A 14,036-nucleotide genomic window follows, 5' to 3' on the forward strand; every position below is an offset into this window, starting at 1 on the left:
CAGCAGTCTGGGATGAAGACCAGTGGAGCAGAAAAAGGGGCTGAGTCCGGTAGCGGAATGAACAGCGTTGTTGTAAGCTGCTTCCGCGGTGTCCAACCATTCCGACCAGTTGTCTTGGGTAGCATTGGCATAACAACGTAGGTAATGCTCAAGGGTCTGATTGGTGCGTTCCGTCTGCCCATTAGTCTGCGGATGATAGCCGGAACTCAGGGCTCGCTGAATGTCCAAATGCCGACACAGTTGGTCCCAAAAGGAAGAGATGTATTGAGACCCCCGGTCTGATAGAATCTTCTCCGGAAGACCATGAAGACGATACACCTCGTGTAGAAAACGTCGTGCCATCTGGGAGGCAGTGGGCAGCTTAGGAAAGGGCAAGAGATGAGCAGTCTTGGTGAAACAGTCCACCACCACCATTATACACGTGAAACCACCAGACAGGGGCAGGTCAACGATGAAATCCGTGGCGATGGTATGCCAAGGGTACGGAGGCGTAGGCGTGGGTTTCAGGAGACCAATGGGCCTTTTGCGAGGAATCTTGGTCTGGGCACATAAAGGGCAGGAGTCCACGTAGTGCTTTACCAGAGTGGCCCACCCCGGCCACCAGTACTGCCGTGCAACCAGTTCTTGTGTTGTGCGGACTCCACGGTGACCACAAACGACGGAATCATGGCAATTCTGTAGAACGATTTTCTGGAGTTCCAAGGTGGGAACGTACAGACGGTCCTTGAAGAACAACAAGCCGTCACGTTCTCTGATGTCAGCGCGTTGTAGTATCTGTGATTTTGAGGGATCCGTACGTGTGGCCTCTATCAACTGTTGGAGTTGGGAAGTCACCATCGATAGAAAATGTTTTGACGCTATCAGAGGCTCCGGTTCCTTGGCACCTTCAACGTTGTTTTCCATAGACCGAGACAGGGCATCAGCCTTAGTGTTCTGGGAACAAGGAATGTACGTGACGGTGAAATCAAACTGCGAAAAGAAAAAGGCCCAACGAGCATGACGGGAGGTTCTGCATTGCAAAGAGCGCAGGAACTGTAGATTACGGTGATCTGTACGAACCACCACCGGGTACCTCCCACCCAGCAAGTGATGTCGCCACTCCTCGAAAGCAGCCTTTATCGCTAGTAATTCCTTTTCTATTACCGCATAGTTTCTCTCGCTCACTGACAATTTCCTTGAGTAGTAAGCCACCGGGTGCTCTGTTCCTGTGATTGCATCTTGCTGTAGCAAGACCGCACCAATTGCGTAATTCGAAGCGTCTGTTTCAACCACAAATGGCTTTTCATCATCTGGATGTCTAAGAACAGGAGCCGACATGAAAGATCTTTTCAATTCCAGAAATGCCTCCTCGGCCTGCGTGTCCCAGAGAAACGGCACCTTGGTACTGGTCAGGCGGGTTAGGCTGTTGGCAAGTTGAGAAAAGCGTGGAATGAAGCGTCGGTAAAAGTTGGCGAAGCCCAAGAACCTTTGAAGCGACTTCACGCCATGGGGCTGTTTCCATTCTCGTATGGCTTGCAGTTTTGCGGGATCCATCTGCACTCCTGTGTTGCTGATCAGATAGCCCAGAAATTCCATGCTTCCCCTATGAAATTGGCATTTTTCTATTTTGGCATACAGGCCGTTGTCTATAAGTCTACGGAGAACTTCCTGAACATGCGCAACGTGTGCAGTACGAGTGTCAGAAAAAACCAGAATGTCATCAAGGTATACCCAGACTGATATTCCAATAAGGTCCGAAAAGACATCGTCCATGAACCGCTGGAAGACGGCCGGGGCGTTGCAGAGTCCAAACGGCATCACCTTGTACTCGAAGTGACCAATAGGTGTTTTGAAGGCCGTCTTCCACTCATCTCCCTTCTTAATCTGCACCAGGTGATAGGCCCCTCTTAGATCCAGCTTGGTGAAGATTTGTGCGGATTTCAGGGATTCGATGATGTCCCAGATGAGTGGTAATGGGTACCTGTCTTTCCTCGTGATCTCATTTAGTTGACGGTAGTCGATACAAGGGCGCAAAGTGCCCTCTTTCTTCTTGACGAAGAATAACGGGAATCCTGCGGGGGACTTGGACGGCACTATGTAGCCCTTGTTGAGGCAATCCGTAATGTACTCCTGTAGGACGCCTTTCTCGAGTTGAGTCAACGAATAGATCTTGCCGTGGGGAATGACCGCACCAGGCAGGACGTCAATGGAACAATCAAAGTGCCGATGGGGTGGTAATGGTATGTCCTCAGGCTTGGAGAACGCCTTGTGGTATCCAGCATATTCTTGATGTACCGATTGAGTGGCACATAAACGGGCAGATACGTCAGCAGGATTGAGGGACTCCAAAATTGCAGGAAAGGTTTCGTGAAGTACACAGTCCCGAGGACAACGTGTCGAAGAGAACACCAGGGAACGAGCGGTCCAGTCAACCTGAGGATTGTGATATAACAGCCATGGTAAACCCAGCACCACCTGAAATGAGGGAGACTTGATGACGTCCAATGAGATTCGTTCGAGATGCCCTTCCACAGAGAGCCACAAGGGATCGGACTGTTGGCAAACCGGACCAGAAGACAAAGTAGAACCATCGATCACCTCGACCACTGTTGGTCGTTCCTTGTAATGTAAACGGATCCCATTGGCAATCGCGAACGAGGCATCGATGTAGTTGCCGGATGCTCTGCAATCCAGAAGGGCCCAGGTTTTCATACACTTCCCTAGCCAGGCAACACCGACTTTCAGGATCAACAAGGGTACCGGGTTCATGGGAGGAAGGTCAGATTCAGAAAGGCGGCCCGCTGCTGCCTTCGCCTCAAACAACGGGCCTGTTAGTTTTCCTGTTTCTTCAGAGGGCGTAGCGGACAGGTGCCTAGAAAATGGCCAGAACCACCGCAATACAAGCACAAGCTTTTCTGTCGTCTTCTTTTCTTTTCGGTCTCGGACAACGGGCCTCGGATGGCACCCAACTGCATGGGTTCTGGACCCACATCGGTAGGAACAGCCGGTCCGGGGTTCTGTACTGGAAGGACCGGTTGATACCTGTCAAATCTGCGACGTTCACTCCGTCGTTCAGTTAACCTGTGGTCAATGCGTAAGACTTGTTCCACCAATGCAGGCAACGTTTCTGGCTCCGGAATGTGCAGCAATTCGTCTTTGTACTCTTCTCGTAGTCCCCGACGAAACAAGGTTTTTTGAGTGATTTCGGGCCATTGTGAATCGGTTGCTAATTGTCGAAACCGACTGATGTAGTGGATTATGTCACCTGACCCTTGTTTGATCTCCATTAATTGATTCTGGGCCATGGCTGCCAAATTGGGCGGTTTAAAGACGTCCAAAAAGGCTTTCTCGAAGGCAGCGAAATCACCCAACAGAGGACTGTTGGTAGAGACCAAAGGTGCGGCCCAAGCAAGTGCATTGCCGGTTAGGTTTCCAAGGATATACCCGATCTTAGCCTTGTCTTGACCAAAATGAGTTGACCTGAACTGGAAATGGATCCGACAGTGGGTACAGAACTCAGCCACTCGACGCGGATCACCATCATACTTCATCGGAGTGGTGTAAGCCATGGAGTTCTCAGGCGGTGTAGCTGGTTGTGCGGGATTAGCCAAACACCGGTCCAACGCTTGTCTGAGGGTGTTGTTCTCCTGGCGGAGGGTGGTCATTTCAAGACGCATGGCACGCATTTCTTCACGTAGTTCCTGCATGTCGTCCATGTCGAGACTGGGGGAGAGGCGTCTCAATCTGTTAAACGAGTCTTCACGAGATCGTTGGTTACCTTTTCTTCCTGTAGACCGTGGAGTTGAGGTTGCCAGTATGTCGATGTATCTATAGCCGATGAATGGGTAGCGCGAGAAATTAGCCCAATCCCCTCCTGATGATATAAGACAGGACGGCACTGAACCAACTCCCAACGCCACGGGTGGCACTTCTCAGAATTTGCGTGACGTCGGGACAGTGTTTCCACTGGCTGAGAAGGCTTGATGAAGACACCGATGATAGCGGAGCTGAACACAGGAACTTCCAAGAAGGCAGTAAGGCACAGGTACCGGCAGGGCACAAGACAGGCAAAGGAGAACAGACTGCAAGGAAAAGCAGTACAGACAGGGGAATCCCCACTTCCTAGCAGATAAGAAGATACTAGGAACCCAGACAGGACCTCCCCTACCCTAAACCAGGAGGCAGGCAAGGACCCAGCAATACCCCTTAAACCAGGAGGCAGGCAAGGGCCCAGCAAAACAGGGAAGCAAGGGTTAGGAGGACCAAGGAGCAAGAAGGGGATAAGGAGAAGAGGCAGGCCTAGGCAGAATAAGGCAGAGCAGGGAACTGGAGGGCTGGGGAACGAGCGCCAGGACTCCAGCAGCGCATACACAGTAACAACCGCGTTGAGACGCGTTGTCCCTGCACATGCGGCGCCCATTTAAGGTCCGGGGTGAAAGCGAGGCTTGGAACGCATGTTCCGATGCCGCGCATGCACGGGACGTTGAATACTGACGATCCGCGCATGCGCAGATCCTCGCAAGATGGCGGCGTCCACGGAGCCCATCCGGACCGCGGGTCGGCGTGAGGAGAGACGCCACCGTGGGTACAGCCTCCATGAAGGAGGAGACCGCTGCGGCCGTGGACCAGGGACCCCAGGAAAGGTAAGTGACGCCCGCGAGCGAGCGCGCGGCGTGACAATATCGTCCAAACACATCACATCATTGTCCCTGGGTTTGGAGATTGTTGATTGAGATTTATTTGACAGTGAGCTAACAGGCCCCAAAGTACAAGCGGAAAAAACTTTTGGTTTTGTTCCGCAATGAGTCTGAAGGTTATCTACCAATATCTTGTCTTGTGAATCTGTTTGTGAGCTTGAGTCTACCGTTGTCCGGTGGTCAAAAGTTTCCCTGTAATTGCTAGAGACCTCAGAGCTGTTACATTGGCTCGTGTGAGGCAAGGTGCATGGATCATTTCTGTGTCTCTCCAAGGCATTGATATAGCCTTCCAAATAGATGAGTTTAGAGTTCATCAATGCAAAGATGGATGTGTGATCTTTGAGAGAGTCGTTAATCGTCTCATATAGCTTGCAAAATGGTGGTAATGCTATTGTAACAGAGGACATGATGGATAGAATATTGATTTTCTTAGTTGGGGTATCTTTCGGATTGTTATAAAATACATCACTTATTCTTCTATTGGTGGAGAGTCTTGGTGGAGAGGTTGGCAACCCAGGCCGTGGAGTTTGTTGGAAGTTGTGTTGTGGTAAGGCAGACAAAGGAGTTGAATCCAAATGATCTTCTCGTTCTTGCTCCTTCCATTTAGGTGTCGCTTGCATGGAACAAGGAGCTGGACTAATGGTGGATACGTTAGCGCTCTTCCTGTGACTGTGGTTTTGGGTAGGTAGTGTTGTTTTGTCATGGAATCGAGAGCTATTTCTGTACACTAAGCCTATGGGTGCTGTAGAAACTGCTACAGAGTTGGCCTGAGCTTTTGACACTGAAAGTGAACTTCTGGAAGAGGGCTGGCATGGCCAATGATTTGTGTCAGTGGGTCCGAAGAGGAGAGCCCTCGGTGTAGCACCAGTTTAGAGTTTGGAGATGTTAATTGGACCACACCTCTCTGTTCCTCAGACATAGATAGTTGAGCAGGTGGAACGGAGCCAGGAGAAACACGTTCTTGCCCATTTGTGGTTGTTAATGGAGCTTGGCCAGAAATGATGGGTTCACTAGTTGGAGAAGGTATTGTCTGTCATGCCTTCTGCACGCTCTGCCACGCATTCTGCCCACTTTTCCAATGACCCCAGATATCCCTCAGCCTGACCGTGTCCCTCACTTACTCCACACAGGTTTGCGGGGCTCACGTTTGCAATCAGGGCAGCCTCGCGGACGTGCGCAGCATCCCGCTTGCAGTCCGCAATCCCGATTGAGGCCATTTCTCCATTGGCAGTTGCCGTGGAGATTGGGGAACGGGAAGATCAGGCGAGCGCTTCCGCGTTGCGTGATCATGAAATCCCGCTCACGTGACTCCATCTCGCAGTCACGTGATGCGGCTCCACATCACGTGATCAGGAAGCGAATGATACAAAAGCCGTGACTCGCGCTAATACGTCACTTCATGGCTGTTTTCCTGAAACTCTGTTTGGCATCGTTTATCCAGTTTGTTGCCCATTTGGAATCTTGGACTCGGCTCTCATTTCACAGTCTTCTTTTGGATTACCCTCTTGGCTACTGATATTCAGACTCTGGACTGCTACTCTGGCAAAAGACCTTGGATTGCTACATGGACTCCATTGGAATCTCCTTTTGCTTTTGGGACCTTGTTATCAAGAACATCACTCAGCTCTATTTTTGAGCTTCACCAATCCTCGTCAGAACTCCTCAACAGGTGGGCCCTTTACCATTACAACCAGTGGGATTCCCCAGCCATCTTTTAACTGGGACTTCTGCCCACGTGAGTCCCGCAACTACCTTTCTCCACACCAGTTGGTTAGCTGCATTCAATCTGCCAACACCTGGTAAGCCCCTTTCTGTTTCCTCACATATTGAATTGCCGTGTTTATCTGGCACTTAACCCTGTTTTCTTTGCAGCTTCCTTGGGGTTTCCAGTGCTCCGTGGTTCCGGACTTCTCCCACCTGTGGCCTCAAAGGTTGCACAGAGATTGATTTGATGTCTCTCTGTGTGGCACTTGGGGACGGAGGTTTCTCATATCTGCACGATGTTCAAGTTACGACATTGTCGAAGTAACCAGGGGTTCAAGAAGTGCCTCCAGTAAATCAGCATCCGAAATCTCATCTAACCCAATTTCTTTTCTTTTAGCTGGCCTTTGAAAAAAATGTTTAAGAGAGTTCTCTAAGATCGTACTTGTAAAGGGTTTTGGCAAGGGGTCCTTTTTGTGAGTCTTTTTTGTCAGAGATCTTTTTAGTGATAAGGCAAAAAGGAATGCCATGCAAATGCCGAGTTAATGGGCCTCCCTTGGCTCCCTCTTACGCTTCCTCATTCAGAGTGTGGAGTATTTCTATGTCCTCTGAGTCAGACAGGGACTCATAGGTGGCTGGTTTATGGTCTTGTAATGAATTACAATCCTCAGAAGCCAATCCCTGGTTCCCTGAGCTGGTGTGTGCAGTCAAAGCCAGTTGGACAGTCTGTGCGGCAGATATTAGTGCTGGTGGGTCATGGATCTGAGCACATATAGTTAGAGCTGCTGTCGCACTATGTTCATTGGCCACCAGATGGCACTGTGGGGCTGCAGCTTCCAGGAAGTTTATGACCGCTGGTTCCCCAGACTCACTGGTTTGCTCGACGATGATCGGGGCGTTAGGAGCTTGCATCCTATTCTGCTCCTCTGACGCCTCTCGGCCCTCCAAAGCTTTGGGACGCGTTGTCCGCGTTGTCCGCCCGCGGCCCCCCAGTCCGCCAGCATGGGTGGCCTCCCTCCTCCGAGGGATGGCTCCTCCATACCATCGACGAGTTGGGGCAGGGCCGCCGCGGACCCGCTCTCTCCCAGGTCCCCAGGGTACCTCAAATCCTGGGACGTCTCTCCAGACTCCTCCACCGGCAATTTCGCCGGCAAAGCCACCGTCAGGTCTGAAGTGATGGCCTTATCGGCTGACATGGTGAGTCCAATCAATGGCTGAGTCCAGCTGGTTGGAAGTTGTTTTTGTTTTTGTTTTTGTTTATGAGTTGTATGCTTGGCGACCAGCGCCCTTTTAATAGGGAGATTTTGCAGCATGCCTCCGAGCGGTTTTAAGGAGCCTGAAGAGACTGAAGGGCTGATTTGGGGTGCTGTAAGCATATTTGTAGAAGTTGTCACTGCAGCAGCATTAGGGGAGACAATGTCTGAGCGAGAGCTTCACAGCCTACGTGGCTCCTCGTCAAGGCAAGGTGTGTGTAGTTGAGAGTCCAGGGGTTCACAGCCATCCGCCCCGGCCGCCATTAGAATGCCACAGACTGCCCACTCTGCTCCGCTTCGCTGCTGACTGTAGATTTTGTAGAAAATGGCACCAAAAAAGAGCCACAGTAGAAAGACTGAGAGGGACTGCCACAGACTGTCCACTCTCACACCACTCTGCCCTATTTAACAGTGTGTCTTTCTTTCAAAATCTATGGTCGACACGTGTTTCATCCAGTTTAATGAGTCATTACGGTGCTCCAATTGGATCCAGCCTTCATCAGGGCGAGAGTGGAGCTTGATTATGCCCCGCTCCTATTCAATCTTGTGTTCGCAATTGTCTACTGTACCTTCTAAAAACTCCAATGCTTTTCACTGGAATTAAAAAAAATGTCATGTATTCTTCTTTTCTATTTGGTCCTTTTATTTACTCTCACTTTTAACTCCAAAATGGAAGAGTCCAGGACAATGGATATTTAGCTTTCTGTGACTCCTCCAGGCGGCCTTCTACTTCCACTAATGATACTGGGCCAGACTTGGATTCTTATGAGGGAGCCGTGATATCAGCTTTCATCAGTTACAAATCGTGGGTGCTGCATTACAGCACCCGTGTTGTGGAAAAATTGCATGGCATTGTAATTCAGAGTCTTCTGCAGAAATCATTGATACTATTTAATTAGGATCTTTAGAAGGGGGCTGCAGCACATGGGTAGGTGTACTATTGGGTAGGTGTACTGCTATGCCCTGGGTGGCAAGCCTGCTAGAGCCTCTCATTCCACCTTCAGGGAGGTATATGGGAGGTATATTTCATAGCAGCGGGGCCAAACCACTTCTTATCAGTTTGTCCCCCTCACATACAACGATGTAGAATTCCTATAACACACCTTTCTGTGAGGCTTTCTCCTGGAGGACCATGGGAAATCTGCTGACGTAGTCCACGCTACTCCAATCTTCTTCCTTGTGGCAGATTACCTCCAAAGTATATGACTGCAATGCTCGGATAGAAACCAATGAGTTACCCTAGCATTTGAGCCTGTGCCGGACAAGCCATTTATGGCACGATCAGTAACCAATATGAATTGAGGGCCTTCCAAGTAATACTTTAGACGCTAGATTGCCCATCTCGATGGGTACGGTTTCTAACTCTTCTTGTGGACAGTTCTGTTCCCAGGGAAAGAAAGTGCTGCTTGTGTACACGATGGTATGCACTCATCTTCATTTTCCACCGATAGCACAGCCCCCAATCCCACTTTGGAGGCATCTGCCTTCATGGTTGGGTAAAGTCAGGCATTCCTAATAACTGGGACTTGCTAAGGCAATCCTACAGTTGATCAAACGTTACTCTTCTTAATCCCATCTGAATTTGTGCTGAAAATAATACTTTTATTTCGCAGCCAAGGGTGCTGCTATGCTGGAAAAAGATGGCACACAACAGTGAAAGTACGTACTGTGTCTAAGAAGGCTTTCATTATTTTCTGTTACTGGCCGCAGAAGTGCACTGACTAAACTTGTGTTGGAATACAACAGACCTGTTATTTGCTTGCACTGCACGAGAAACCCTGCAAAATAAAGAGTCATATTTTCAGAGACATTGTTGGGAGGGGGTCATGCACCAACCAGCACAACTTAAGCAAGGGGGCAGGGGTAAGAACACTTCTCTTGGCTCCATTTTCCCTTTGTTAGTGGTAGGGCCAGTTAGTGGGGACTGAGGCGAAAGTTGAATTCTGTCCGACATCCTGACAATCACCTTTTTGTTATTTTCTTAGAAAAGGGAACATCCACCCCAGCAATATATCCCAAAGCCTATGTTTTTTATTTGGCAAAGGTAGGCACCACAATGCTTCCCAACAGTGGGCCAGGTGCAATAGAAAGAACCACTTTATACGGCACTTGGATACCAGTCAGCCTTGCAGGCCTCTTCTTCCCCAGGACTCTGCTATGGTTTAGAGTATGGGGCTGATTCCCAGTTGGCCGGAGAAATGGTGCAAATACCGGCGTGCCCCAGAGAGCGGCGGATCCAGGCCACAGTCAGGGAAGGACCTCTCTCACCGTCCACCTGGCGGCCCGGGCTCCACAAGGCCGCAAAATGGCTCCGTTCCTCGACTCCAGGGACCGTAAAAAGACCAAAAGACAAAGAGTGTACACTGCACATGTGCAGAGAAGCTGGTGGCCAATAACTGCACATGTGCAGAGAAAGCTGGTGGCCAATAACTGCACATGTGCAGAGAAGCTGGTGGCCAATAAGTGCACATGTGCAGAGAAGCTGGTGGCCAATAACTGCACATGTGCAGAGAAGCTGGTGGCCAATAACTGCACATGTGCAGAGAAGCTGGTGGCCAATAAGTGCACATGTGCAGAGAAGCTGGTGGCCAATAATTGCACATGTGCAGAGAAGCTGGTGGCCAATAAGTGCACATGTGCAGAGAAGCTGGTGGCCAATAAGTGCACATGTGCAGAGAAGCTGGTGGCCAATAAGTGCACATGTGCAGAGAAGCTGGTGGCCAATAAGTGCACATGTGCAGAGAAGCTGGTGGCCAATAAGTGCACATGTGCAGAGAAGCTGGTGGCCAATAAGTGCACACGTGCAGAGAAGCTGGTGGCCAATAAGTGCACACGTGCAGAGAAGCTGGTGGCCAATAAGTGCACACGTGCAGAGAAGCGATGTTTCTTCATGGCCAAGGCCACTATGTACTAGTGTTTGGTTTGGAGCCTGGTGATGTCATGGCCCTGAGCGTGGAATGTGAAGCCTTGTGTGTTCTGTGAGTGACTGTTGGGGAGGGGGGGGGGGGCTGGGAGTTGGACAGTTGATGTGGATGGGTGTGGGGAAGCCCAATGTTCCTCTAAGTGAGTCGTGTCTCCGTGACCCCTACCATCCCAGTCTGGAGCCTGAAGATCTGCAGGACCAGGACATTAAAGGAACTATGAACCTACCTTGGCTGGCGTTCCTACTTCATTACATTGGCGAAGAGGATGGGATGCTAGGAGGACCGTGCCCTTTCCATCATGCGCTGCTGGGTGTGGGGGGTGCAGCAGGTTGAGGACACTGCCCCATTGATTTTCCCCACACCCAGGCGGTGGGTGCCTCGTACCGTTTGGCGTCCCGAAGCTGCTGTAAGGACTTGCAGGCGTTCTTGCTGGACCAGAGCGGCTGCCCTGCAGGGAAGGGTCACTCAGGAGCAGGGGAGGGTCACTCAGGAGCAGGGAAGGGTCACTCAGGAGCAGGGCAGGGTCACTCAGGAGCAGGGCAGGGTCACTCAGGAGCAGGGAAGGGTCACTCAGGAGCAGGGAAGGGTCACTCGAGCAGGGAAGGGTCACTCAGGAGCAGGGAAGGGTCACTCAGGAGCAGGGAAGGGTCACTCAGGAGCAGGGGAGGGTCACTCAGGAGCAGGGCAGGGTCACTCAGGAGCAGGGAAGGGTCACTCAGGAGCAGGGAAGGGTCACTCGAGCAGGGAAGGGTCACTCAGGAGCAGGGAAGGGTCACTCAGGAGCAGGGGAGGGTCACTCAGGAGCAGGGGAGGGTCACTCAGGAGCAGGGCAGGGTCACTCAGGAGCAGGGAAGGGTCACTCAGGAGCAGGGGAGGGTCACTCAGGAGCAGGGAAGGGTCACTCAGGAGCAGGGAAGAGTCACTCAGGAGCAGGGCAGGGTCACTCAGGAGCAGGGGAGGGTCACTCAGGAGCAGGGGAGGGTCACTCAGAAGCAGGGGAGGGTCACTCAGGAGCAGGGAAGGGTCACTCAGGAGCAGGGAAGAGTCACTCAGGAGCAGGAAAGGGTCACTCAGGAGCAGGGGAGGGTCACTCAGGAGCAGGGAAGGGTCACTCAGGAGCAGGGAAGAGTCACTCAGGAGCAGGGGAGGGTCACTCAGGAGCAGGGGAGGGTCACTCAGGAGCAGGGAAGGGTCACTCAGGAGCTGGGAAGAGTCACTCAGGAGCAGGAAAGGGTCACTCAGGAGCAGGGGAGGGTCACTCAGGAGCAGGGGAGGGTCACTCAGGAGCAGGGAAGGGTCACTCAGGAGCAGGGAAGAGTCACTCAGGAGCAGGGAAGGGTCACTCAGGAGCAGGGAAGGGTCACTCAGGAGCAGGGGAGGGTCACTCAGGAGCAGGGAAGAGTCACTCAGGAGCAGGGGAGGGTCACTCAGGAGCAGGGAAGGGTCACTCAGGAGCAGGGCAGGGTCACTCAGGAGCAGGGAAGGGTCACTCGAGCAGGGAAGGGTCACTCAGGAGCAGGGAAGGGTCACTCGAGCAGGGAAGGGTCACTCAGGAGCAGGGAAGGGTCACTCAGGAGCAGGGAAGGGTCACTCAGGAGCAGGGGAGGGTCACTCAGGAGCAGGGAAGAGTCACTCAGGAGCAGGGCAGGGTCACTCAGGAGCAGGGAAGGGTCACTCAGGAGCAGGGGAGGGTCACTCAGGAGCAGGGAAGGGTCACTCAGGAGCAGGGAAGAGTCACTCAGGAGCAGGGCAGGGTCACTCAGGAGCAGGGGAGGGTCACTCAGGAGCAGGGGAGGGTCACTCAGAAGCAGGGGAGGGTCACTCAGGAGCAGGGAAGGGTCACTCAGGAGCAGGGAAGGGTCACTCAGGAGCAGGGGAGGGTCACTCAGGAGCAGGGGAGGGTCACTCAGGAGCAGGGCAGGGTCACTCAGGAGCAGGGAAGGGTCACTCAGGAGCAGGGGAGGGTCACTCAGGAGCAGGGAAGGGTCACTCAGGAGCAGGGAAGAGTCACTCAGGAGCAGGGCAGGGTCACTCAGGAGCAGGGGAGGGTCACTCAGAAGCAGGGGATGGTCACTCAGGAGCAGGGAAGGGTCACTCAGGAGCAGGGAAGAGTCAATCAGGAGCAGGAAAGGGTCACTCAGGAGCAGGGGAGGGTCACTCAGGAGCAGGGAAGGGTCATTCAGGAGCAGGGAAGAGTCACTCAGGAGCAGGGGAGGGTCACTCAGGAGCAGGGGAGGGTCACTCAGGAGCAGGGAAGGGTCACTCAGAAGCAGGGGAGGGTCACTCAGGAGCAGGGAAGGGTCACTCAGGAGCAGGGAAGAGTCAATCAGGAGCAGGAAAGGGTCACTCAGGAGCAGGGGAGGGTCACTCAGGAGCAGGGAATGGTCATTCAGGAGCAGGGAAGAGTCACTCAGGAGCAGGGGAGGGTCACTCAGGAGCAGGGGAGGGTCACTCAGGAGCAGGGAAGGGTCACTCAGGAGCTGGGAAGAGTCACTCAGGAGCAGGAAAGGGTCACTCAGGAGCAGGGGAGGGTCACTAAGGAGCAGGGGAGGGTCACTCAGGAGCAGGGAAGGGTCACTCAGGAGCAGGGAAGAGTCACTCAGGAGCAGGGAAGGGTCACTCAGGAGCAGGGAAGGGTCACTCAGGAGCAGGGGAGGGTCACTCAGGAGCAGGGAAGAGTCACTCAGGAGCAGGGGAGGGTCACTCAGGAGCAGGGAAGGGTCACTCAGGAGCAGGGCAGGGTCACTCAGGAGCAGGGAAGGGTCACTCGAGCAGGGAAGGGTCACTCAGGAGCAGGGAAGGGTCACTCGAGCAGGGAAGGGTCACTCAGGAGCAGGGAAGGGTCACTCAGGAGCAGGGAAGGGTCACTCAGGAGCAGGGGAGGGTCACTCAGGAGCACGGAAGAGTCACTCAGGAGCAGGGCAGGGTCACTCAGGAGCAGGGAAGGGTCACTCAGGAGCAGGGGAGGGTCACTCAGGAGCAGGGAAGGGTCACTCAGGAGCAGGGAAGAGTCACTCAGGAGCAGGGCAGGGTCACTCAGGAGCAGGGGAGGGTCACTCAGGAGCAGGGGAGGGTCACTCAGAAGCAGGGGAGGGTCACTCAGGAGCAGGGAAGGGTCACTCAGGAGCAGGGAAGAGTCACTCAGGAGCAGGAAAGGGTCACTCAGGAGCAGGGGAGGGTCACTCAGGAGCAGGGAAGGGTCACTCAGGAGCAGGGAAGAGTCACTCAGGAGCAGGGGAGGGTCACTCAGGAGCAGGGGAGGGTCACTCAGGAGCAGGGAAGGGTCACTCAGGAGCTGGGAAGAGTCACTCAGGAGCAGGAAAGGGTCACTCAGGAGCAGGGGAGGGTCACTCAGGAGCAGGGGAGGGTCACTCAGGAGCAGGGAAGGGTCACTCAGGAGCAGGGAAGAGTCACTCAGGAGCAGGGAAGGGTCACTCAGGAGCAGGGAAGGGTCACTCAGGAGCAGGGGAGGGTCACTCAGG

At 53.0% G+C, this 14,036-nt stretch overlaps 1 protein-coding gene across 1 annotated transcript; it reads left to right on the top strand.

Moving 5' to 3' along the window:
• Positions 1-9,935: 9,935 nt before the first annotated feature.
• On the top strand, positions 9,936-10,544 carry LOC138467407 (histone H1-like protein HC2). Its single transcript, XM_069607356.1, has one exon. The coding sequence runs from the start codon at positions 9,936-9,938 to the stop codon at positions 10,542-10,544; it is 609 nt and encodes a 202-aa protein (XP_069463457.1).
• Positions 10,545-14,036: the final 3,492 nt, after the last annotated feature.

The sequence above is a fragment of the Ambystoma mexicanum genome, chromosome 4q (genome assembly GCF_040938575.1).
Source record: "Ambystoma mexicanum isolate Mex_15411 chromosome 4q, UKY_AmexF1_1, whole genome shotgun sequence".
Lineage (NCBI taxonomy): Eukaryota > Metazoa > Chordata > Amphibia > Caudata > Ambystomatidae > Ambystoma > Ambystoma mexicanum.

Bases quoted from the DNA above. Each gene is read 5' to 3' on its own strand.
- LOC138467407 (XM_069607356.1), top strand. From the start codon at position 9,936: ATGGCTCCGTTCCTCGACTCCAGGGACCGTAAAAAGACCAAAAGACAA.